The sequence below is a fragment of the Peromyscus eremicus genome, chromosome 10 (assembly GCF_949786415.1).
Source record: "Peromyscus eremicus chromosome 10, PerEre_H2_v1, whole genome shotgun sequence".
Classification (NCBI taxonomy): domain Eukaryota; kingdom Metazoa; phylum Chordata; class Mammalia; order Rodentia; family Cricetidae; genus Peromyscus; species Peromyscus eremicus.
The window spans coordinates 25,232,675-25,259,159 of record NC_081426.1 but is presented as its reverse complement, the minus strand read 5'-3'; the positions used below and the strand labels follow the sequence as shown (position 1 = coordinate 25,259,159).

Genomic DNA, 26,485 nt, shown 5'->3' with positions numbered 1-26,485 from the left:
GCTTGGGGTGCTGGGAACCCAACCTGGGTCCTCTGTAACTAACAGCAGTCAGTATTCTTAAATGCTGAGCCATCACTACAGCCCCAGGAAGAGCTCTTTTAAGACCAGCCCTCAAGCCAGGATGGGTGATGTATGCCTTTAATCCCAGCACTCAGGAAATAAGAGGCAGGCAGATCTCTTTGAGTTTGAAGCCAGCTGGTCTATATAGTGAGTTCCAGGACAGCCAGGCTATGCAGGAAGGGCCTGTCTCAAAAAACAAAAACAAAACCAAGAAGACTGCCTCTTAAGGCCTTCTGTGTGCAGGTTCTTCTGGGTCTTCTGGGCTCACATCTAGCCTTGCTGCTGCTCCCACCCCACTTTTCTTTCCCTTTTTCCATGAATACAAAAATAAAGGAAGATTCTGGAGCCTGAGGAGCCAGTATGCTGGCTTTATGTCATAACTGAGGATGTTCTACCAGACAATGCCCCATTTCTAAAGCAATTAGGGTCACTCAGCCCACAGGTTTATAGTGAAGGATAAACATATGAACCGTGCATTAAACTTCTCAGCAGCAATCTTTGAGGATATCCATGCATACTAGAGGTAACCAGGGAGACCCTGGTTGCTTGTTTTAATTGTGGGAGATGCCTTTCACGCATATTCAATTTCTCCCTGTGATTTATCACTTCTCCAGGTGCCTGAAGTGTTCTACTTCATTTTGCAAGCCCTGCATCTCCAAGGAGACTTTGCAGAAATTGAAGATGACATTGGACTTTTCTGTCTTCCTGATCCAGGAGAGGCAGCTGGGCTTCCCACAAATGTCAAAGCTCTGCTTTTCCTGCTCCTCCACAGTGGGAAATGCAGTCCGACACTGACAATATAACCATCTACAAATAAAGCAAGCTTTTTCAGCTCCACGCCCCCCATAATTCCTCATCTGCCGACTTCCTTTGAAACCCTCTGCTCTGTTGGAGGTTATGGGCATGAACGATGATTTGTGTGCTGGCTCTCGGATCACCTCCAGAGCAGAAGACGGAAACAAGAGTCTTGAGAGACTGACAGGATGGCCCCGAAGGGTACCTGCTTCAGGATGTTTTCACCTCCAGAGTATGGAGGCTGAGCTAGCCCACACCTGGCTACCTCTGTCATCAGCACTGGAGCTCTGAAGCCCAAACACTCAGGCCTCAGGTGGCCTGTGTACCCACTCAGCTGGACTGCTAGGTTCACTCTGTAACTCAGGGCTCAGATGCCAGGAACATGTGTCTCTCCCTCTGAGAGTGAAATGAATCCTGGTTCCGCAGGGCAGCTTGCTGACTCAGATGCAAATGCCACACCAGTTGCATTGATCATCAATCGAGAAAAGTGGAAGATGTAGGGACATAAGATTAGGAGGAGGACAAAAACTCGTAACCTTGCTGACCCAAAACAAACTGGAAAAGGAGCCAGAAAAGCCAATGCTGGCTCTAGGAGTTTTTCATCTTCACCACATGTCAGTTAACACACCTAGTGCTCACCACCAGTGTAGATGTAAATGTGGTAGTACAACCCATGGTTCCTCCTTCCTCCGTCATCGCTGGTCCGCAAGCAGATGTTCCTTTTCCTGCTGTTAAACCCTCACTGTGCACTAAGTACCTCATGTGACTTCTCTCATTTAACCTCAAAACAATCCTGGGGATGGGGGAAGGAGGATGAGGATGAGGAGGATAAGGAGGATGAGGATGATGATTTGAGGCGGGGTCTCACTGTGGAGTCCTGCTTGGCTCTCACTTACTATGAAACTTACTATGTAGACCAGCTAGCCTTAAACTAAGATCTGCCTGCCTGGGATGAAAGGTGTTTTAGATCTGGCAGATTGTTTTTGAGATCTCTCTGCTACTGGGATCTAAAACAAGGCCTCCTGCATGCTACCAAGTGCTCTTCCATTGGCCCTTTTCTTTGAAACAATATCTTCTTTGTTACTGACTGAAGCTGTCCTTGAACTTGTGATTCTTCTGCTTCAGTCTCCTAAGAAGCTGGTTTATAGGTGTGAACCACTGGCAGGCTTCATTTGTCTTTTACAGATACGGATTCTATCTCTTAAAAAAACAAATGTGGGCTGGTGGTGGTGGTACACGCCTTTAATCCCAGCACTCAGGAGGCAGAGCCAGGCAGATCTCTGTGAGTTCGAGGCCAGCCTGGACTACCAAGTGAGTTCCAGGAAAGACGCAAAGCTACACAGAAAAACCCTGTCTCGAAAACAAACAAACAAACAAAACAAAATAAAAGCAAATGTGGGGGCTGGAGAGATGGCTCAGAGGTTAAGAGCACTGGCTGCTCTTCCAGAGGACTAGGATTCAATTCCCAGCACCCACATGGTGGCTCACAACCACCTGCAACTCCAGTTCCAGAGAATCTGAATGTCCTCTTCTGGCCTCCGTGGACACCAGGCTTGCACATACTATACAGATATACATGCAGGCAAAATATTTACACACATAGAAAAATTTAAAAAGAATGCAAAAGTTACTGAGAAAGGATGAGAGCCCACTTCTTGACATTCTAAAGGCTAACTGTGGTGACTATTAGCACATCAAAGCACAAGCTGGCCTGCAGGAACGCTCAGTACCTGTGGCTCTTCTCAGCTTTTCTCATCCACCTCCCTACCCTAAACCTCTCCAGCTCATGGGCTTCCCTCCCCCCAACTTCTGGTTCCTAGAGACCCCTGACATTTCAGCCATGTGCTCATTTGGTCTCCTTTGCTCGCACTCTCCTCCTTCCTCTCCTGCTCTCCCCCCACCTCCTCTCATGGCCCCGTCTAGTCTGCTGGCCATGTTCAGTCTCCTGCTTTCTTTCCCTGCTCTGGACCCTTCCAGATGCCCTGGCTGCACTCTCCCTCACGTCTACAACACAAACCTCCTCAACTATACCTTGGAGTAGTCATGTCCTCCCTGTGCACAATGAGAATCCAAGCCCTTGCGTCAGCTCTGGCCTTCCACAGCCACTATGGAACCTGCTGAGACCTGCTGAGACCATGTCCACACAGCTTCTTGGTGAGGCAGAACAGTGAAAGGAAGAACAGGACCCCTGGATTCCAGTGAGAGACCTGTTCCTCGAAGAACCTATGAAACCAGACCAAACCTCATGAAAACACAACAAAAGCCAGTGTTGACTAGTTTGGACACAGGGTAATAGGCTCTCCAAGTCACCATCAGCCTTTATATCTCTGTGGTGATTTGAATGGGAATAACTTCCATAGGCTCATGTATTTGGATGCTCGGTCATTTGGGAGTGGCACTACTTGACAGGGATTAGGAGGTGTGGCCTTGTTGGAGGAAGTCTGGCCTTGTTAAAGGAAATGTGTCACTGAGGGTGGGCTTTGGGGTTTCAAATGCTCAAGCAAAGCCGGTCTCTCTCTCTTCTACTGCCTGTCAAGATACCTGTCCAGCACCATGTCTGCCTATATGCTGCCATGCTTCTGCTATGATAATGGACTGAACGAAACCTCTAAAGGTAAAAGCCAGCTCCAATTAAATGCTTTCTAAGAGTTGCCATGGTCACGGCATCTCTTCACAGCAATAGAAATCCTCACTAAGACAGTCTCTCAACCCCAGTGTCAAAATAGAGCTCTTCCCTTGACACGTAGGTACTCACACGTCCAAAGCAAGAAGGCTCGCTTTTCTGCTAGGCTAGCGTTGGTTCAGACACTGATGGGAATGACTTGTGAGTCACCTCTACACAAGGTGACCATCATAAGCCCTGGCCACTAGCCGCAGGAACTGCCAATACCTAGTAAATAAAACATTCCTCAGACTTCCTGTACAGTGAAACCCACCAGCATTTAGTCTAGAATTACTGAAAGAACTTACATCATATTGGAAGCCAAGTTCTTGCTCTTAGGAGCCCCTAATCAGAATTCTCAATTAAATAGAGCCTAGCGAACTGTTTTGAAAACAACTTCACATTAAGACATTTGTGTGAATGAATGAATGAACGTTCCCATATACAGTTGCTTGCTGCTTGATGACTGGGTCATGCTGTGAGAAATGTGCCATTAGATGATCTTATCACTAAGGGAAAATCATAGAATGTGCTTTTTACACAGTCCAAAATGGCTGCAATGCCACTGGGTAATACAAACTTACAGAATCACCACTGTGTACTCGGTCTGTCATTGGCCAAATGTCATTTTGGGGCCATGGCTATATGTTTAAAATTAATACAAAGCTGACTAAAAAGGAAACTTCCTTTGTCTATAACAACTCAGTGAGAACTGATGAACAAAATTAGGACCCTGAAGAATGTAAATATTCTGTATCACACACAAAAAGATGACCCCACATTCACATGAAACTGTCTAATTATATCCAGGGAACATCTGATGCTCCGGGTAAAACAAATCAGGATTTTCTGCTCATCCTGTGCTAACCAGAGTTCATGAACCATCACAGATCCACTTGGGTACCTGGTGCCATGGGGTCACCACTTGGGCAGAGATCCACCTGCCGGCCTGTTCTGATGGCCTGCTCAAAGCACACACTGTGCGGTGTCAGGGTAACACCACCAAAGTGGCGATAAAAATAGGAGTCCATGCACTGTCAGGCTCCAGAGTTTCCTCCACTTGACTACAGTGAGGATGCTAAGGGACATGGCCTCTACTCCTGTCAGAAAGTGTCAGAGGTACAGTGGCAAAGGTATGACCGGGACGACTGGGGATTAGGCGATAACAGAGGTAGGGTGGCATTTTAATACTGGGTAAAATAAATTTCTTCTAGTGCCTGGGCATGTTGAAAGAATAATCTGCCATGCTTTAATTAATTGACTCGTCTCCTGGGCATCTGCAATGGGACTGCTGCAGATGAGACTGTCCATGCACAGCTCCCTCCCTCCATGCTGTAGGGCGGAAACCAAAGTGGCCTTTAGAGTGGCCATGGGACAGCCAGCTCACTGCAACTGGGCTCAAAGATGCACCAGTGCACTGGGTTTGCTGTCCTAGAGAAGAAAAGGGGTGTGCAGAGGATGGGACGCTTGAGAGGAAAATGAGAAGGAGTGACCCACACCCAGAAGCCACCAGCTGTGATAAGTCTGTAGAGTGCACCACCACAGGGTAGGAGCCATTTTGTACAGACATCAGTCTTAAAAGCATCAGAACTGACCCCATTTCCATGCTAGAGTTATCTGTCAAAGGAGTACACCACCAAGAAGACAAAGGACTTGGAGACAGATCTGACCGGACAGGAAGCCATGACCTTCCGCAGCCCAACAGTGACATGAGATAGACACAGCAACCGGTCCTGCAGCCCCGTGACATGCTCTTCAGAATGAGGCAGCCTTCCGGGCCCTGGAGGCGGATCTGGGCCCCCCAGGGTGGACACCTGCTCTCACCCTTAAAGCATGCTGTGGCCAGGCCCCAGGCTTCACCTGCCCTCGGGAGGGCTCCATGTGGCCCGAGGACAGAGACAGGCAAGCTCATGCATGGGTTAGTATCACAGACGGCAGGACCATCACCACAGACAGAATACCTGGGAATAACCTACTTTGAAGACTCAAATGCAGATAGGTCTTCTGCCTTGGGCTTGAGGCTAAACCAGCAAAATAAAATGAAAAAACAAAGACATACCCTGTGAAATCAAAATGCCACATGTGCCATTTACAAACCTCAGAAATCGAGACAAGTGATTTCATGTACTTTCACGGCTTGAACACTGGCCTCTCCGGTTTTCAGCACTCCAGGCTTTTGTGGCTCAGAGCCCAGTTCACCACAGAGCAGCAGCATAGGCTCAGGGTGTCCAGACGACAAAGAGGCAGGATGAGGGGTCTGAAGTTGCTCCCTCTGGGCTGTTTTGGCTTAAGGGTAGAGGCCCCCTTTTATCCCCCTCCCTTTATGAGACAGGGTCTTATATAGCACAGTCTGGACATGAATTTTCTATGTAGCCAAAAATGACCTTCAATCTTCCTGCCTCCGTCTCCTGAGTTCTGTGGGCCACCATGCCTGGTTTTAACTCCCCTTTGACGTTTAATAATTTTGTTTGAAAGGAGAAACCCAGAAAACAACAGGAGCTGGAGAAAAGGTGTGGAGCATGGCGATGCCTCCCCTGGTAGGTTATGCTATTGGGAGCAGTTCTCTACTGGATGTCGATTGTAACATGTCAAGAAGAAGCAGTGCTCCCGACTCTCTCTCTCTCTCTCTCTCTCTGTGTGTGTGTGTGTGTGTGTGTGTGTGTGTGTGTGTGTGTATGTATGTATGTATGTATGTATGTATGTATATATACATGCACCCCAGTGATAGTGGGGAGACATAGGTTTCTCTGGACTTTCAGTGACAACTTAATCATTGAAAACAGAGACAGTCCTTAAACTGGAGACTACTTTACTGACTGAAATAAAGAATGAAACTTAGCCACATCAGTTATCATCCAAACTCAAGGATAAGGAGACAAGGTCTTATTCTGTAGCCCAGGCTGGCCTTGAACTTACAGTTCTCCTGTCTCTCCCTCCTAAATACTAGGGCTACAATTGTGCGTTTTACAGGGGCAAACAGGTAAAAGCAGAGCATTAACTTCCCAGAGAACCTTTCTGCTTTGCCCAAATAAGAGATCTGTACACTCTTGGGCTGATAGCGGGGACTAAGTAACTTCTAAATCCCTAAAATGATGAGCACTCTGAATATCAGGAGAGACAGATGGGACTCTGTGAGCCTCATAAGTGAAGTCTCATCCTCTTAAACATTAAGGCTCTCCTATACACTTCCTTTTTAAGTATGAAAAAAGTTGGAGATTCAGAACATGGTCCTACACAAAGACTAGGGGGACTCCATTCAACAGCCTTTAATTCATTGAGCTTTCTCATTAAGTAAGGCAGCTCCTTGGGCCTAAGTCCCACTGGCTTTAAAGACAGAATCACTTTAGTGCTCAGTGACAGATCAAAACCCATCCTCAAACAGGGACTCATCTCATCAGAGCTTTTAACACAAGCTCTACTTCCATCAAGCCAATGGGTTCATGGTCATTGGCAGATTAAATTCTCTTTCTGTCAGGAGCTGAAAAATTCCCTCAACTAAGTACATGTTTAAAAAAGAAAGAAAGAAAGAAAGAAAAGAAAAAAGGCAACAGTCTAATGACTGGGCTCCTGAGGAAACTAGATGCCAACCTCCCATTTCATTAATAAGTATCCTGTTCACTAATAAGTAACCCAGGAGACTCCGGTACCTTCTTAATGGTATTGTGCTTGCTACTGGTGCCGCTCCTGTCCGAGTTCTCGTTGTGCAGGATGTCCAAGGCTGTCTCCCGCTCTTTGAGTTTCAAGGCCTCGATTTCCGTCTTGAGTTCATTGAGCTGCTCTTGCAGATGCTTGCTCTTTTCCATGTACTCTACTCTGTGGCAGGAGGAAACCAAGCATCAGAACTGGGGAGACACTGAGGCATGGAAGAGGTGCGCCATGACTTACAAGCTGTTCAGTATGGCAGCCAGGAGCAGCCTGGGGTTCACATCTGAACCTGGCCACTCAGTAGCCAAGGGAGCTTGGGCTACCCATTTAGCTGCTATGAATCTCCTCCACATCAGTGCAGTTGGGATACTAATCACAGGGCCTCTGGTCAGGAAGAAATAAAGTGTAGGAAGAAAGCCCTGTATAAACTTTCAGAGTGCTCTGCAAATAACCCCTGCCACAGACAGTTTTCAGTTCTGTGAGAACTCACATCAAACAAGCCTCCTGAACCCCAAACCCTCTTCCGCTTCCGCCCTTCCTGAAGCAGTCAGCCAAGCGACCTTGTCCAGTAGGCCACATCTACTCTCCCACTCATCCTCAGACCTTGAGGAAAAGATGGCAGACATTCACTCAGCCAACACCGAGAAGAAACAGATCTCCACTTTCGTTAAAGTGTTTAAGTACAAGAGCATGAAGAGAAAACTATGTAACACAAACATAAGGAAACATGCTGAATGGATTACTGCAGCCAGTCAATGGGCTCTGCCAGCCTGGGTAGGAAATAAGTGCTATGGGCTGAATGTAGTGTTGTCCTATTCATATGCTGTGGCCGACTCACCAATGTGTTAGGAGGTGAGGCCCTGGGAAGTGATTAGTTCATCAGGCTCATGATGGGATTTATGTCCCGATCCTGACACATATGAGCACACAGCAAGGTACCACCTAGGAACCAGGAAGACTCTCATTGAACTCTGATCCGACAACGCCTTCATCTTGGATTTCTAAGCCTCCAGAACTATGAGAAGTAAATTTCTGTTGTTTATATGCTTTCTAGCCTCTGGTATTTTGTTATAACAGCCAAACACACTAAGACAGCAAGAAAATACAAACTATAAAAAACCAAGGAACAGGACAGGATGTGGCCTTATGCTAATCACAACCACATAAACACGTACATCTGGACAATAAGAAAGGGACTCAGTCTGATGCTAACAGCAGCAGCTCTGGATCATAGCTCCTTAGCTGTTCTCAGTAGAGGGATCAGGGAGGATAGCTTGGTTCATGATGGTTCATGCTGGACTGCAGAGCGCTCTTCTGAGAGCACCACAGTGAGGAAGGGGTTTCAGTTCTTGTCCTGTTCCTCATCAGCTATGTGATGCTGGGTGACTCATTAAACTAAGTCTATTCTCTTTTATACAACTGGAACACTAAACCTGTTTTTTGGAGATAGGGTCTCATGTAGCCCAGACCAGACTTGAATTTGCTATGTAGCCAAAGACAATCTTGCAGTTCTGATCCTCCTATCTCTACTTCCTGAGTACTAAGATTACTGGTGTGGGCCACCATGCCTGACTTGTACTGTGTTGGAGACTGAACTCAGGTCTCTGTGTGTGTTAGGCAAGCACTCTACCAACTAAACCATACACCCGGTCCCTAAATCCTTTTGGCCTTTGACGCCAGTGGGATGTTTGTTAATTAGTGTGAATTAATGAGACAAACACTAAAAAGCCCAGACTCACAGGTGCTCAATCCATAGGGCCTCCGTTAACCATTGTTAACGTGGCACTATTAACCAATTAACTTCTGGCTCAAGGACTGCGAGGGATCTTATCTAGATTTCGTCTACACTGGGACTCCTCTCCATCTCTGCTCCACTTCCACTGACCTCAGAGGAGGTGGAGGACACCTGACAGAAGTGGCCGTGATCTAGTGGGTTACCAGCAGAGGGGTACTGGTTCCACCTGGGCCCAGGCTTTGCTCAGCCTAGAAACCTGTTTTGTTTTGTTTTCTTCACCTTTGTGCCTGACATAGGGCCTCCGCTGAAGAACACGACTGGTAGAAAACTAGTTTAGTACCGTGTGAACAGCAGTCTGACGCAGGACTCACCATGGCCCAGTCCTAGTCTTCATTCAAGGTTTGAACCACTCTAATTCCAGGCCCCCTGTCAAGTGTTATTTTATCCTGGTACACTGACTGCTGTCCTGATCTGCTATCTTTAATTTCTAATTAGGAAATTTGTTCTCTAGTGGGTGCAGGGGTAAATGACTGGCTGCGGGTGACCACTGTGTCCCCAGGCCAAATCCACTCTCTCATGTTCATGACGGCCCCAAGCAGGCCACAGAGGGTACATACTTTTCCTTCTCTATCTCCATGGAGAGTCGCTTCATGTCAGTATCCTTGAAGTCGAATGACAGGCTGTCACCAGCGACGTTGAAGCTTGGTATGTCAGGAGGCAGTGGCGCTGGGACTGGGTTCATGGGCTGCCCGAAAGAAAGTCAGATTAGGAGTTTAAATCACACAGGATAAAGCCCTCTATACTCAGTACTGCCAGGTAAGTGGTCCCAAAGCACCCACATTCAGACAAGCTACTCTCTTCTCCTCAAACCTCATCATTTCCACGATCACTTGAATCAAATACAAACTTACACTCAGCTTGTCATGTAGGAAACCCCCAGGGATGGGGCGATGAGCTGGACACAGAGAAGACAAGCTCCCTGGCTCTAAGCACATGAAAGTCTTGTTCAGGAAGCAGATGTCTGCAAATCCTCACAGTTTAGTAAGGTGAACACTAGCCAGGGCAGGAACAGAGGCTTAGGAGGCTAGAGGGGGTCGCTAGGGTACTGCTTCCATGGGGATCAGTGAATAAGCCAAAGAAAAGTACCAGGCAAAAGGCAGAGTGGTAGGTGGAGTGGGTCCAGCAAGAGCACTGGGCATCTGTAGTGCCCTGTGGGGAGGCTGGTAAGAGACTGGCTTTGGACCAGAAAGGCTTTGCTTGGATGTTAGGGGCTTAGATTCAGAAGACAGAGCCAGAGGAGGGCTTGAAATAAAGTAAGGAGAAGTCATTAGACTTGTTTTCAGGACCTTTTCATCCCAGAACAAAAGGTCACCTATCACACATACAGCCCCTATCTACCTCTCCAGTGTCCCCCATTATCTGTCCTGCTAAATCATAAAGAGTACAGCTTATTGTCCCTGGGGCGATGCCAATTTCCCATTTGTGTACTTCTGCATGTGTCCTCCTTTCTTTCCCTGCCTGTTGCTCTCCTCTCTCTTCCTCCTTCCTTGTCATTTTCCGTGGTCCTAGGGACGCGCGCGCGCGCATGCATGTTAGGTAAACACTCTACACTAAGCCACAGCCCCGCCCTTCTGTTGTTGTTTCTGAGAGAGGACCTCACCACATAGCCCAAGCTGGTCTCAAACTGGTGAGCCTTCTGTCCCAGCCTCCTGAGCACTAGGATTATAGGTGTATGTCATCATGTTTAGCAAGTTCTCCATTCCTCGTTCAAGGCTCTCAACTCCTTCAGTCTCTCACCAAAGCCCTTCGAGACTCGTCTTGGCAAAACGGCTGCTCTTTCCCTTTGCAGCTCTGTAGTGTGGTGTGCACAGTGCTGCAACAGGTCTGTCCCTCAATCCCATACTGCAAAGTTCCCTCATGGTTCTGTTTTTTCTTTCTATGTCTACAAACTTCCTGAAGGCACTCTGTCTTTTTCATCCTTGGATCTTTTACCGGGTCTGGAACAGTGTTTGGGAAGGAACAGAATCTCGGAACTTTCATTTATGGTGATGAGGTCTAAGGCAGGACATGTGGAGGGTGTCAAATGTAGCTCTGTGCAGGGACATCTGGGCCCTACATATACTCTGTTTTCGGGGCCGAATGCTGGGTATATGAGAGTCTGGTCTGTGAAAATTCATCAGGCTGGATAGTTATAATTTAGGCACATCTACTTATCTTATACTTCAAAAAAATTCCCAGAAAGGAAGAACACTAGCTGTTACCCTTCTGGGGAGAGCAGAAACTAGCATAACCTCTTTGGCGAGTATCACAATTGAACATCTGACCTCAGGGTTCTACTTACGAGAACTGATTCTACCAATATTGTTACATATGTGTGCAAAGATGTGTGTTCAGGGATGTTCAGTGCAGTTGTGTTCAAAATTGCTACAGAAAACATACTAAATACCTATCTACAGGGACTGGCTAGCTGCATTACAATCCACCCACAGGGTGTGATGTGATTAAGGAAGTGGTGTGTTCTCCTCCAGGACACAGTAAAGGAAAGAGCAAAGGGAGAGCAGTTTATAAAGTTTCCTCCATAGGTGTTTTAAACACATGTACTTCGGGTACACAGCCCAGCTGAGCCCTCAGCCTATCACAGTCCCAGCTGTCACTTGAATGTGACCATCTGAGAGAGAAGACAGGAGCCTGGTTAACACATCATGCCCCAGAGACAAATAAATGGTTGGTTGGGGTTATCTGTTACTCAGGAATAGATAACAAGGACACATGGCAATAACAAACTGTTCGAGGGCTAGAGAGATGGCTCAGAGGTGAAGAGCACTGGCTGTTCTTCCAGAGGTCCTGAGTTCAATTCCCAGCAACCCCATGGTGGCTCACAACCATCTGTAATGAGATCTGATGCCCTCTTCTAGCCTGCAGGCATACATGCAGGCAGAATACTGTATACATAATAAATAAATAAATCTTTAAAAAACAAAAACAACAACAACAACAAAAAAACCAAACTGCTCGAATTTCCCCAGCTCAAACCCTGGGTACTTATGTCTCTGTGTCTTGAATGCATCTGTGCAATATGTGAATGTGCCACGTGCACAAATGTACAGTGTTTGTCATGCACACAACTGTGCAGTGTGTGTTGTTGCACATGTGTGAATGGATTATATGTTTGTGCTGTGAATACACTGTGTCCTTGCCTAGAATATCCCATCGTCTCTTCCCTGCTCAGCAGGGAATCTGGCTCCTCTGCTAAATGCGGCCACACTGAGCCCTTCCTGTCTCCAGAGCTGAGTTGTGATCTGGGCACCAGTGCATATCTGTCAGATAGAGATTTCCAATTGATGATATTCTATGGGTAGAGAACAAAACCTTTGCAGAGGGGAATGAGCAGAGGAAGGAAGGGAAGTGATGTTTACTTATCTTGTGACCCCGTTTAGGACAAATCAGTCTCCCAGTCCCCAAACTGAGGTTGGCGGCTGGTTCTGGCACAGCAGTGTTTCATTCTGAGGTACATAGTCCCTTCACAGAACTATATTATGGCACATAGCATATACTGACAGCTGAAGATTACATTTAGCTTGACATTAGGGATCTAGACAGCAAGTTCTCTTAAGCGTAGAGACTATAATAGTCATAAACATTGCAGAGCTGGAAACAGCTCTATGGTCTGTTATCTAAGAACAAGAGAGGTAACTGACCAGTCAGTCCAAGGCTAAATGGCACACTAGGAGGGTCCTATCTAGGCTATTTGCTTTGCTCTGTCACCCTGAAGGCACTGTGAGGTGAACTAAAGGGCTGGGAGGCTTAGGGAAGTTGCTACACCAAGCAGCCAAAGGCTGCTAGACAGAGCCCAGGCTCACTGGATATGTGGGCTTGGTGGCGATTTCCAAGAGCTTCTGCTTGGCTCTTCGCTCTGCTTCTCGGGCTTCCTGAAGGTCTTGCTTTAGCTGATCGGCCTCTTTGGCCCTGCAAAGAAAGACAGAGATGTCAGCTCCACAGAAGGGGACAGAGAGAGTGAGTAGACAATTACCTTACCTCCAGAGCAATGATCTGAATTAACCCTGTACATGGCACCTAACAAAGCAAACAAGGACAACGTGACAGGGACATTTACAGGAAGCCAGCACTTCTAAAGTAAGAACAGTATTCCTGGGTACCGTTCATCTCAGTGGTAAAGTCAGACTGGAATATTGGGTAGCTGGTGGGAAACAACTAAAGCAGCAGCTCTGCAAGTCAGCAAAATGCAGCCGTTTGTGCCTGTGGTGCCAGCTACCCCAGAGGCTGAGGCAGGGGAATCACGTAAGTCCAGGAGCTGGAGGCCAGCCTGGGCAACACAGGCAGATGCATTCTCAAAATAAGAAAAGTGTGGTAGCCCATGCTTTAAACTCCAGCACTATGAGGCAGAGGCACGCAGATCTCTGAGTTTGAGGCTAGCCTAGTCTACATAGTAAGTTCCAGAACAGCCAGGGCTACATAGTGACACCCTGTCTCAAAGAAACAAACAAACAACAATAACCAACCCACCTCTGAAGCAGGTTGAGAGGAGGGAGGGGAGGGAGGGCCCAGAGACACTATGCTTGTTTCTGGGTGAAGAGTGGGCTGGGCCAAGGAGAGCATCACAAGCCTTACACTGGGCCACAGAGGGCAGAACATGGAAGAACTGTTTCTTCATGTCCCCGTAAAACACTTGTAGATCAACTGCCCACTTCTCTTGGGCAGGAAGAAGTCCCACCACTGAAGGCATTTGTGTCTTGGTGCAGAACTCTGCTCTGAGTTAGGTATAGCATGGAAGGCTTGTACAGGAGTCCAGCCCAGAGATATGATCCATACACAGAAAGGGGCCAGGGGCGGACAAACATCAAGGAACCATACACTCAGAATGACATGCAAAAAGTGGTGAAAGGGACTGGAGAGATGGCTCAGAGGTTAAGAGCACTGGCTGCTCTTCCAGAGGACCCGGGTTCAATTCCCAGCACCCACATGGCGGCTCACAACTCTAACTCCAAGATCTCATACCCTCACACAGACATACATGTAGGCAAAACACCAATTCACATTAAAAAAAAGAAAAAATGGTGAGAAAAAACTGTAGTGAATGTACCTTAGTAGCTAAGAGCCAAATTCAAGTGCTCTAAATCAATAGAGCCAGATGCTGTGGGGAATGTGCCAGTGTTTATCTGAAGGCTACAGGACTAGAACAATCCAGAGCCTAGAATAGTCTAAAGAGTACTGACAACAGTTCTATTCTTCAACCTGGTCACAACCTGGGGCAACCTGGTCAAAAAACACAAGCTGCACTGCTCCCCTAACTACCTGAAAAACTTTTGAAGTAAATAATTGCCATCGATCTGCATCAAAAGGGAAAGAAGCAGGTTGATTTTGTGGGTGTGCGTGGGTGAGCAGGCGCAGAGGTCAATGTGGGGTATAATCCTCTATTGCTCTCCACCTTAGTGGAGGGCCTCTCACTAAATGAGTAGATCATGAATTCAACTAGACTGGCGGCCAGTGAGTTCCATGGACTTGCTTTGACCCCCAACTCCTGAGTGAAGGCTATAATACACACCACTGTGCTTAGGTTTTACATGGGTGCCAGGAATACGAACCCAGGTCTCCTCATGCTTGTGCAGCAGGCACTTTACTGATTAGGCCATCTCCCTGGTCCTACTTCCCCTTTAAAAAAGTTATTTTATTATATGTATGGGTGTTCTGCCTGTATGTTTCTGTACCATGTGCATGCCTGGTGCCTATGGAGGCCACAGAGGGGGTTGCATCCCCCTGGAACTGGAATTATAAGTGGTTTTAAGTCACCATGTGGGTGCTGGCTGGGAATCAAATCCGGGTTCTCTGGAGAGTAGCCAGTGCTCTTAACCTGTAAGCCATCTCTCCAGCACATTGCTTCCCCCTCTCTTAAATACAAAAAGGCCTCTTCTCCTTTCTTTGGCTGAAAGCAGTCTATGTATACCCTGAAGTGTTCTTCTCCTGCAAACTTCACTGTTAGAAGAATGGGATGTGCTGTGGAGGAGGCATGACAGAAAGGTTCCCTGGGCAAGAGAACTAAGTTCTACGCCTTCCCAGTACCTCCCATCCCACCAGCCTGTCCAGGAAGGAGGAGTCTGATAGTCCTGTCCCCACAACAGCGAAGAAGTCTGAGGATGCTGCAACCAGCTCTGGAGGGGTTGGAACCCCACAAGCAACCCTTTACCAGGCTCCAGTGCCCAGGACAGCCGCACACCTCCTCTCTGACTCCTCAGCCATCTTCAGCGCCAGCACTTCAGCCTCCAGCACCTTCTGCTCCATCAGGCGCTTCTCCTCCTCTGTCCGAATGGCTGTGGCCTTGATTCGCTGCATCTCTTGCTCAGCCTCTGCAGCCTTTTGTGCCAGAAGCTTGGCCTCCTCCTCCGTGATCTGTGCCTTTTCAGCCAGCAGGTCAGCTGTTTCCTCAGACCGCATCTGGGATGGAAAGTACCCTCGGATAGTGTTCGTGCCTATCTCCCCACATCTGGCCTCCCCAACACGGCAATAAGAACCAGTCGTTTTTTTTTAACTTTTGTTTTTATGTGTATAGGTGTTTTGCCTGCATCTGTGCACCTGTACATGTGCCTTCAGAAGCCAGAAGAGGGCACTGGATTCTCTGGGGCTAGAGTTACAGAAGGTTGTGAGCTGCCATGTGGGTACTGGGAATCAAACCCAGGTCCTCTGGAAGAGCAGCCAGTGCTGCTAACCACTGAGCCATCTCTCCAGCCTCCAGGCCAGTCTTAATCTTTCTGTGCCTTCCCACTGAGAGACTCCCAGTCTGTCTGACAACAGATGACAGGCTATACACTAACTATTCAGCCCTGCAGATGCCACCATAGGAAAAAGAAAAAAATATTTTAAATAGAGAATGCATTTCAGCAGAAGCTTATGTTTGTGGGGGAATAAGCAATTTAAACTCTGTTCTGTCCCTTTAAGTCAGTGATTCAAAAGCAGGAGACATGCCCACTGCCCACTCCTGTGCAAATGTCTGGAGACTATTTTCCTGCAGTGCTGGAGAATCAAATGCAAGGTAAGCTGGGCATGATGGGTATGCCTCTCCTCCAATCAGGATCAAGAGTACACGTTTTCCTTGCCTATATAATAAATTCAAATTCAGGACACCTGAAACCTGTCTTCCCACTCACCACGCCCCCAAACTGAATACATAAAAATGAATGAAAACACAGAGCGTTGGGCATGCTAGAAAAGAGCTCTGTCCCTGAGCCACATCCCAGTCCTAGGATATTTTTGAGGTTGGAGTAACATTACTGGCAGCTAGCAGGTAGAGGTAAAGACACTACAAGCATCCTTCAATGCAGAGAACTACTCCCTTAGTAGTACCAGATCATGGCTTGTACTACTCCCCAAGAGTTGATAGGGCCAAGGCCAAGACCCCTGATTCAAAGACAGCTCAGTTATGAAAGTGGAGTTTGGCTTCAAATGAATTGAATCTAAATTTTCCAAATAGAAAAGGTACTGGTGTTTCAAAAAGTGAAAAAAGTTCATGGGCCACAGGAGGCCTAACTCCACAAGTCCCATGTCACCTCCAAGAGCCCTAACCCTCAGAAATCACCAGAGCTTCGTTGGCCATCGTTGCTTCTTCTTTCATCTGCAGGAGTCTCCTCTCTAACTCGTCCCTCGTGCGCTCGGCCTCCTCCCGCATCTGCTTCTCTCGAGCCAGCCGCTGACGCTCCATCTGGGGGTAAAAGAGCAGCTCAAGTCACAGCGCCACCGCAGAAACCAACGGCCAGCTTCCGGAGCCTCGCTCTCCTCTGGGGATCTCTCTAGTGTCTTCACTTCTCGTTGTCTGCTGCACTCTGTCCTAAACTAACTGCAGAATGAAAAGCTGTACTCCTTGAAACAAATTTCAGTAGGGAATACAAATTACAAGACCAAATTCACTCTCCACGTGCAGAGAAAAGAACATTCTTGCACAATGTGATCTGACCGTACAAATCTCTGTTATTTGGGAAACTCACATGGCTCTGCTCTGTGACTGGCAGTTCTCCACATAGGTTTCTCCTCTCCAAAACAGTGGCCCAGAAAAAAACAGCTCTCTTATCTGTTCAGATGAGCCACCTTGACATTTTCAGTCCCTACGGCCCCTTCACACAATTTCATCCACGATCGCGCCTCTTCTCCCTCTGCTTACAGAGGATGATAGTTCCCACTCAGAATTTCACAGCAGGAAGCTGCAGTGGCTTTGCACAGTCTTGTACAGCCCCATGTGGAGGCAACTCCGAGCCAGGCAGGAACACAGACCTCACCCTTACAGAAACAGTACAAAGCCTCTCTGCCACCCCCTAGCCTTCTGGATCACAGTGTTAATTGGGCCACCTGCCAAGCTTAATAAGGGACCGAGACTAAAGACAGCACAGTTCTCTATGACTCCAAGGCAGTGAGTTCAGAAAGCAGAAGCCAAAAGTGACCAATGTACTATTTTCTGCCTTAGATAACAAAATCATGTTTAATTACTCCTTCTAGCTTCAACCTCACCCAAACTCTAGTGCTACAAGGCCATCCTTTCTAAACATGAAGTTCCCTAATCGCCCTGTAATTGAAAGAATCATGCAAACAGATAAGCAAGAGTAAGTTCTTTGATTTTCCTCTTGACCTCAGTGAACAGTTGGCAATCTGTTCTTCAATTTCCATTAAAACACAATTTCTATTTCCATTATTCTCCTTTTGAAAAAAAAAAAGGACCAGGCCGTCCCCAGTTCCCAACCCTTGTACTTTTCATGAGACCTTCACCCTAAATAAAAAAGGACTTCCTGTTTTCAAAGCAGGTCATGACTTATGAAGATTTTCAGGTTCAATCTGAAACAGGCATCCCCAACTCCCACTTGACAGATGAGAAAACTGAGCCACATAGACAAGATTTGGCTGCAAGGCTGCCATGTTCCATTGGGCGGCATTTGCAGGGCCCAAGGGCCTTCACTCTCCTTGATGCCTTCAGATCTCTAACTTCTAAACTTCCCTTTGCTGAAAGGGAGGTCAAAGAGTGCGCGCGCGCTTCTTTCTTCTTCTTCTTTTTTTTTTTTGGTTTTCGAGACAGGATTTCTCTGTAGCTTAGGAACCTGTCCTGGACTAGCTCTGTAGACCAGGCTGGCCTCGAACTCACAGAGATCCACCTGCCTCTGCCTCCCGAGTGCTGGGATTACAGGCGTGCGCCACCACCACACGGCAAGAATGCCACCACCACCACCCGGCAAGAGCGCGCTTCTTAAGGTCATTACTACACCTCCACGCAAGCTTAGTAGCACTTTTTTGTTCAATAGAACCTATACCATCATATACCTATACCCTAAAACATCCAAAAGAAGACACTGATGGTCCACTGTCCCAGGAAGCAAACAGAGGGCAAGCTCACAGCTCACTGGCTCAAACTGGGCATTTCTCGCTAAAGCCTGGGGCCAGGGGCCAGGAGCCAGCCTCTCTGGGCTTCCCAAATCAGAGAACCCCACACAGACTAATTATTACACCTCTGAGCTTGCAAGTCCTGAGGGGAGCCAACTGCAGCTGTAGCTACTCTATCAAACAGTTCATCCCAAACCACAGTTGATATTCTCAGCAGCAAGGCTCAAATCAGCTGTGGATTTCAGTGAGCAGAGAAGGTCTGTGAGTAGAAAACATCGATGCAGCTAGTCCAGTCTGCTGATAGGTGAGGTGCTGCCAGTACCTCCTGCAGAGGGCTAGCCATGTGTGCCCAGGCTGACCTGCAGTGAGGAAGTGCAGCGGGAGCCTAATTAACATTCCACAACAGGCACTGAAATGCCGTCTTATAGTCTATCACCATCTAATTAGAAAGGGCACTGACCTGGCAGAGGAGACAGACATAAAGGACAGCTAGATAGACAGAGAGACAAAACCATTTCTGGCTACCTTGTCCCAAGTCTGTGATAAGGATAAAAATGACTAAAGATCTTTGTGTGTGTGTGTGTGTGTGTGTGTGTGTGTGTGTGTGTGTGTGTGTGTGTGTGTGTGTTTTAAAGATATGCTATTAGAACTTAGTATGAATTTCCTTTAAAATTTTTATGTTTATTTATTTGTGTATGTAAGTGTGCATGTGGCAGTTAGAGGACAACTTGTAGAAGTCAAGTTTTCTCCTTCTATCATGTGACTCCTGGGTATCAAACTCAGGTTGTCAGGTTTACCCACTGAACCATCTTGCCAGCCCAAGTGCTTATTTGTATAGCTGACACCCCATTATCTGGGCATTACCGAAAAAAGATCCAACAGGAAGGAAGTAAGAGCAGGTACGTCTATAACCAGACTGGTAACAGTCATCCCTTATCTCGTAGGCCAAGACTGACCAAAAGCAATATCACCAATTAAAACAAGGTCTTTAGGCCAAGTGTGGTGGCACACGCCTTTAATCCCAGCTCTCAGGAGGCAGAGGCAGGTGGACCTCTGTGAGTTTGAGGCCAGTCGGGTCTACAGAGCAAGTTCTGGACAGCCAGAGCTGTTACACAGAGAAACCCTGTCTGGAAAAAACAAAACAAAACAAAACAAAACAAAAAAGAAAAAACTAAAGCAAACCCAAACAACCCGCGATCTTTAATTATTACTACTCATTATTGTGTATATGAGTGAGTGCATGAAATGTGTGGCACGTGTCCTGTGGAGTCCGTTCTCTTTCCATCTCTCCATGGGTTTCAGGTATCACATGAACAATGGCAGGCATGCACAGCAAGAGCCTTTCCCTGATGAGCCACCTTGCTAGCCCTAAAACCACGTCTTAGCTGGGCATGGTGGTACATGTCTGTGATCCCAGGGTTAGGGAGGCTGAGGCAAGAAAACTGTTTTGAGTTTGAGGCTGACTTGGCTCCACAGAGTGTACCAGGCCAGGCAGGACTACATAGTAAGAGTGTTCCTCAAACAAACAAACTAGGGACTGGAGGGATAACTCAGTTAATAAAGGGCTGGCTATGCAAACACGAGTACCTGAGTTTGATCCTAGCACCTACAAAAAAGGCTGGGCATGGTAGCATACTAGGGAGGTGGAGACAGCCAGAGCCCAAGGGCTTGCTGGTTTAGCTTTATCAGTGAGTCCCTGGCCACTGAGAGTCCCTGCCTCAAAAGATAAAGTAGATGTCCTTGAGGAATGATACCCAAGGTTGACCTGTGGCCTCCAAAATCAAGTGCACAAATACATATATACACAAACCAAATGCAAGGAACCAAACCTGAAGTCTTACTCACCTGCTTTCTAGCCTTCTCCTCCCTAGCCTGGGCTTTCATCTGCTGAACTTCTAAAGAGTCAGCCTTCCTTCTCCTCATAAATAGGTCATGGTTCCCAATACATAGCTGGAGAATCTGTGGCCACACAAACAGAAAACATGTTAAGTGTATAAATTCACTTTGCTGCCTACCAGCCTGCCATGCCACAGCCTCTTGGGCTCTATGGGCAGCAGTAAACCTGAGGAAGAAAGAGTGGAATAAAACACAAAAGCCTTGCTAAGGTCTTCTAATGTTCTCAGTTCTAGAAACATGTACAAGGAAGGTACCTCAGATAATCCAGGAGATAAAAATCACAAGTGAACAGAGGACACTCCATTAGTCACCCAAATGTACCAGTCTTCTAAATCAAGATGTAGCAAGACAGATAGGGGGACAGAAAGACCAACCAGGAAGTTGGGTTGGGTCAAAGGTTATTCATGTGGAAAGAAATAAGCTGGCTCTCTCCCTCATACCAAAAAGCTGATTCCAGTTTCAAAGGTAACTTTTATTTGAAAATACAGAGTGTTTTTTAAATTAGGAAAAGGAGAGCGGTCAAGTAAGAAAACACAGAAGAACAAATGATTGGGGATTTTTTTGGGAGGTAGGGGTGGGGTCTGAGACAGGGTTTTTCTGTGTAGCCCTGGCTGTCCTGGAACTTGCTTTGTAGACTAGGCTGACCTCAAACTCAGAGAGATCCACCTGCCTCTGCCTCCCGAGTGCTGAGACTAAAGGCATGCGCCACCACCGCCCACCCAGCTATGACTTAGAATTTTATGTGTTGACATGCAAGGTGAAGATTTTGATTTGTCATAGCATCATAAGAAGGAAAATGAGCCTTAGGAGGAGGATAATAATTAATAAAGAAAACAAACAACCCAAGAGGAAAGTGGCCAAAAGACATGAAACAGAATTTAACTGAACAGGAAATTAGATTTTGTCAACAAATATAAAGATGTAACTTCATTAGTAATTATAAAATGCAAATCAATATGGCAAGTGGAGGGCTGAGATATACCTCAGATAGAGTGTTCCTGACATGCACAAAGCCCTAGATCTTATCTCCACTCCCCACCCGACCCCCCCTCAAAAAGGTTAACTGTATAGGTTAAACTAAAGAGAAAAGTATCTACCAAATCAAATATTATTTTATACCTCTTAGCAAGAGAAACTAGGGCTAGATTCCTGGCAGAGAAGCTAATATATATAAAATCATTGAATTCCTCAGAAACGTTAGTTCTCTGTCAGAAAAGCAGGATCTCAACTTACCAGCTTATTAACACGAAGCTTTGAGGAGTTAAATTTGAAGACATCAATTTTCTTATCCAGTGGCTTAATAGTAAACTGAAAGAAAGGAGTACAGTTTCATGACACCAACTGGGAATCCACTAAAGTAGCAACCACACTGCCCCTCGTCCTGTCCTCCCAGTGCCCAGGAATAAAGCCTTGGTGAGTTGGAGGCATACAGGGACCAAGATTGGGCTGTAGAAGTTCATGACCCTAACCATCTGTGAGGAACTGACAGTGGCAGCCTGAAGTTGGAACCCATGATGGGCCTGCTCCAGAGGTCACACTGGCATAGCTCTTTGCCTTCATAAAGCCCAGTCTAGTAGGACTTAGTCCAACAACAGCCAAATACTCAAAAGATAACACCATATACCAGTGTAGGGAGGACATGTCACAGATATCCTAGAGGTTTAGAGCAGATCTGGCACAAATGGGAGGTATGATAGCTGGTCTTAGAAATATATGACAGAATAGCTAAAAGAGAGGTGGAGGGGCATTCCAGACAAGTCAAGTAATAAGAATAAATTCAATATCCATCACTGAAAATTAAGAAGAGGAGGAGATGGTGAATAGGGATATTGACCATATTAGCTTCTTAGTAACTGCAATGATACAGTAGGCTTGGACAAATAGGAAGGCTGATGGGTGGTGAAGAATAAAAAGTCAGGGGTGATTGTTGTGGAATATTACTTTAACTGTAAAGACGTGTTACATTTGTTTATGCTGTGGAATATTACTTTAACTGTAAAGGTGTGTTGTTACATTTATGCTGTATTTGCTTAATTACCAAAAGATGTGTTGCTGTTTCACATTGCCTGCCTAAGACATCTGATTGGTCTAATAAAAAGCTGAATGGCCAATAGCCAGGCAAGAGAGGTATAGACGAAGCTGGCAGGCACAGAGAATAAAAAGGAGGAGAAATCTAGGTTGAGAAGAGGAGAAAGAAGGAGAAAGAGAGGAAGACGCCAGCGGACACAGAGTATTACATGCATAAAGGTAAAAATCTGTGAGATAAAAGGTAGATAAACAGGTTAATTTAAGTTAAAAGAGCTAGCTAGGGGTTGGGGATTTAGCTCAGTGGTAGAGCGCTTGCCTAACAAGCGCAAGGCCCTGGGTTCGGTCCTCAGCTCCAGAAAAAAAAAAAAAAAAAAAAAAAAAAAAAGAGCTGGCCAGAAATGAGCCTAAGCTAGGCCAAGCATTCATAACTAATAATAAGTCTCTGTGTCATGATTTGGGAGCTGGTTGGTGGCCCAAAAAAGACAGCCTGGTACAGGTGATATTTGATGTGGTAAGATACAGCAAGCTACTATGGGTTTCTGAACATGGTCAGTAGGTAAAAGATGCTAAGAGAAGAAATACAGTGTGAAGAAAAATGGATTGCTGTAAAAGAGAAAAATATAGTTCCTGAAATCAAAAAGAAGGATAGGTGACAACTTAAAAAGAGAAATTTAAATCACACACACACACACACACACACACACACACACACACACACACACAGACAACTATTACTATGAACCACTGAGGAGACCAGAGAGCTCCCAGATGTCAAGGATGCCCCTGGAAATGTGTCTCTCAGCTGGACACGATAACACACACCTGTCATACTGGCACTTAGGAAGCAGAAGGAGGAAGATCACAAGTTCGAAGCCAGCCTGTTCCATATAAAGAGTTCCAGGAGCTGGGCGGTGGTGGCGCACGCCTTTGATCCCAGCACTTGGGAGGCAGAGGCAGGCGGATCTCTGTGAGTTCGAGGCCAGCCTGGGCTACCAAGTGAGTTCCAGGAAACGCGCAAAGCTACACAGAGAAACTCTGTCTCGAAAAAACAAAAACAAAAACAAAAACAAAAAAAAAAAAGAGTTCCAGGCCAGCCAGGACAACATAGCAATATTCACTTCAAAAACAAAACAAGCCAGGCAGTGGTGGCGCAAGCCTTTAATCCCAGCACTCCGGAGTCAGAGGCAGGTGGATCTCTGTGAGTTCAAGGCCAGCCTGGACTACAGAGTGAGTTCCAGGAAAGGCTCAAAGCTACACAGAGAAACCCTGTCTCGAAAAAACAAAAAACAAAAATAAAACAAAACAAAAAAAAGTCAGGCTGTAGTAGCACATGCCTTTAATCCCAGCACTCCGGAGGCAGAGGCAGACGGATCTCTGTGAGTTCGAGGCCAACCTGGGCTACAGAGTGAGTTCCAGGAAAGGCGCAAAGCTACACAAAGAAACCCTGTCTTGAAAAACAAAAACAAACAAACAAACAAAAAACCCCAAACGAAAAGCATATTTAGATCAAAGCATTTTATATGCATGTATGAAAATATCTTCCTGACACCCATTACTCTGTACAATTAACATATGCTAAGAAATATTGTAAAAGTGCATATACATTCCCAAGAGAAACTTATACAGCCACTCCCCAGAAAAGCAGGAAAAGATAAATGACTGAGCCAGAGGGGCAGCTCTTGCCTGCATGTGGTTTCCTTCCTCAGGACCACTAAATATGAAACAGAAAAGAAAACAAAAAGAACGAGTTGCTTAGCAAATAAACTTACTGGGAAAGGCAAATTCATGGGTATTTCTTTTCTTCTTTTTAAATTTTATTTAAATAACTTTTTTTCATTTATTTTACATAGCAACCACAATTTCCCCCCTCCTCTCCTCCACACCCTGATATGTCTTTACATGTTTATATTGTCAATGAGAAATGAGCATACACAGAAGAACAACAAAATTCTTTGTTTAGAGTTCAGCCAGTTAATTTGTCATAGTATGCTCTGGTGTAGAATATTATTTATGAACTTCATAAGCTTATTTCTAGCCTTGCTAATGAACCCTAGAGCATGAGTGGGAAGTCACAAAAAGTATGGAAACCACAGGCTCAGTGTCACGCCAGGCCATACACAAAGAATCAACCAGCTGAAACTGTTTTAGCAGGATGACTGCCATACATAACTCTCAAAAGTACTTCCCATTATGGCATGCCAAAGTATTGGGGTCTGCTTGCTGTGTAAGGTACTGATATGATGGAATATGATGGTACCTTGCCCCTAGAGAAAGTACATTAGAGTTGGTTGTGTCAGGATAGACTAGGGGACCTTAATCCTTGAGCTCTCTGAAAAACAAGTATCTGAGGAACCTTTAGTGTACAAACTAAAGGTTTAGTGATGTGTAGTGAACAGCCTCTGTGAAATTGGGAGGTGAAGGACTATTTACACAGTGGAACATTCACTACTTTAAGTCACATGGCGCTTCCAATTTAAGGACCTGAAAAAAAAGAACTGCCTACTGCTCACTTCTCAGGATAATCAGCTACAAAACCAACCGTCAGAATGTCTAGATTAAGAAATGCAATTGGCCTGGCAAATGGCTCAGCAGGTAAAGGTGATTGTCACCAAACCTTAAGAATGGAGTGTGATCCCTGGTACCAACATGATTAAGTGCTGTGGGATGGTCTGTATGTCAAGTGTGTTGCTGATTGGTCAATAAGTAAATCACTGATTGGTCAGTAGCCAGGCAGGAAGTATAGGCAGGACAAGGAGGAGAATAAAGCTGGGAAGTGGAAGGCTGAGTCAGAGAGACACTGCCAGCCGCCACGATGACAAACAGCATGTGAAGATGCCGGTAAGCCACAAGCCACGTGGCAAGGTATAGATTTACAGAAATGGATTAATTTAAGCTGTAAGAACAGTTAGCAAGAAGCCTGCCACGGCCATACAGTTTGTAACCAATATAAGTTTCTGTTTACTTGGTCGGGTCTGAGCGGCTGTGGGACTAGCAGGTGAGAGAGATTTGTCCTGACTGTGGGCCAGGCAGGAAAACTCTAGCTACAGTTAAGGAGAGAAAAGACTCCTACAAGTTGTTCCCTGAGCTCTCCACATGCTGGCACAAGCCACACCCCTTTCTCCAATAAATAAATAGATCAATGTAAAACAAGCAGCTCATTTTGAGTTTGGTATGACGATGCACACCTGTAACCCCAGCATTTAGGAAGAAAAGACAAGAGGACTGTAAGTTCTAGCCATGTAGAAGGACCCTGTCAGGGAGACAGAGATAGAAGGAGAGGAGGAGGAAGAAGAGGAAGGAGAGAGGCAAGTTCAATTTGCCTCAGCAAGCATGGTTGAGTAATTTAAACCACAGATTGGAAACAAGGGCCTAGTATTCGTTTACTTGAGTTGAAGGAAAGGAAAGGGAAAGGGAAAGGGAAAAGGGGAAAAAAAGGGAAAAAGGGAAAGGAAAGAAAAGAAAAGAAAAGAAAAGAAAAGAAAAGAAAAGAAAAGAAAAAAGAAAAGAAAAGAAAACAGGAAATTTGCTCCAAGACCTGCAGACAACATAAGCTATCACTGTTACTCACTGCCTGCCTACTCTGCCTCGGATGTGCACAGGTCTAGCCTCTGGACCTCCCTGATAAGCAGGGAGCACTCTAGCTACTAGTCCTGGCCACTCCACTCATCAGACACCAGGTCTCAATGTATCTGTTTTCTGGTGACATGGACACCAAACATGTCCCTGCCTTTACAGTAAGTTTCTTCTGAGGACTCAGCCAGCCAGGGCTCATGCACTTGTAATTAGAAGCCCTCCACAACAAAAAGAATGAACACATAAATCATAGGACTGCTGCATTTGGAGAAAGCCATCATCTTATATAAAAATACATGAATCAACTCTGGGCATAGTGGCGCATGCCTGTAATCTCAGAACTTAGGAGGCTGAGGCAGGAGCACTGCTGTCAGTGCAAGCCATCTTGGGCTACAAAGAAATATTTGAACCTAAAGAACGTTATCTAAGTTCCTCAAACTATATCCTCTAAATATGGCAGTCTGCTACCTTCATTCATGTCATTGCTGAGAGAAATGACATGAGACCCACTGATGGCTAATCTTGGCTGTCATTTTGAGACTGCACCTAGAATCAATTAAAACACAAGCTGCCAGACACTCCTGTGAGGGATTTTCTTTCTTTTTTTGTTTTTGTTTTTGTTTTTCTAGACAGGGTTTCTCTCTGTAACAGTTCTAACTGTCCTAAAACTCACTTTGTAGACCAGGCTGGCCTCAAACTCATAGAGATCCGCCTGCCTC

General features: G+C 46.0%; 1 protein-coding gene across 4 annotated transcripts in view; it reads right to left on the bottom strand.

Annotated features, from left to right (window-relative positions):
- The window catches only part of Nf2 (NF2, moesin-ezrin-radixin like (MERLIN) tumor suppressor), an 89,663-nt gene that overhangs the window by 6,781 nt on the left and 56,397 nt on the right, over positions 1-26,485 (bottom strand). For 2 of the 4 annotated variants that reach the window (XM_059275554.1, XM_059275552.1), the window contains 7 exons: positions 21,399-21,473; positions 20,115-20,228; positions 16,486-16,608; positions 15,130-15,347; positions 12,758-12,863; positions 9,515-9,642; positions 7,165-7,330 (listed from right to left, as the gene is read on the bottom strand). In XM_059275554.1, coding sequence (XP_059131537.1) covers positions 7,165-7,330; positions 9,515-9,642; positions 12,758-12,863; positions 15,130-15,347; positions 16,486-16,608; positions 20,115-20,228; positions 21,399-21,473 — 930 coding nt within the window. Of the gene's footprint in view, positions 1-5,410; positions 5,539-7,164; positions 7,331-9,514; positions 9,643-12,757; positions 12,864-15,129; positions 15,348-16,485; positions 16,609-20,114; positions 20,229-21,398; positions 21,474-26,485 lie in introns of those variants that run through there. The other 2 variants (XM_059275553.1, XM_059275555.1) reach the window with 2 other exon arrangements.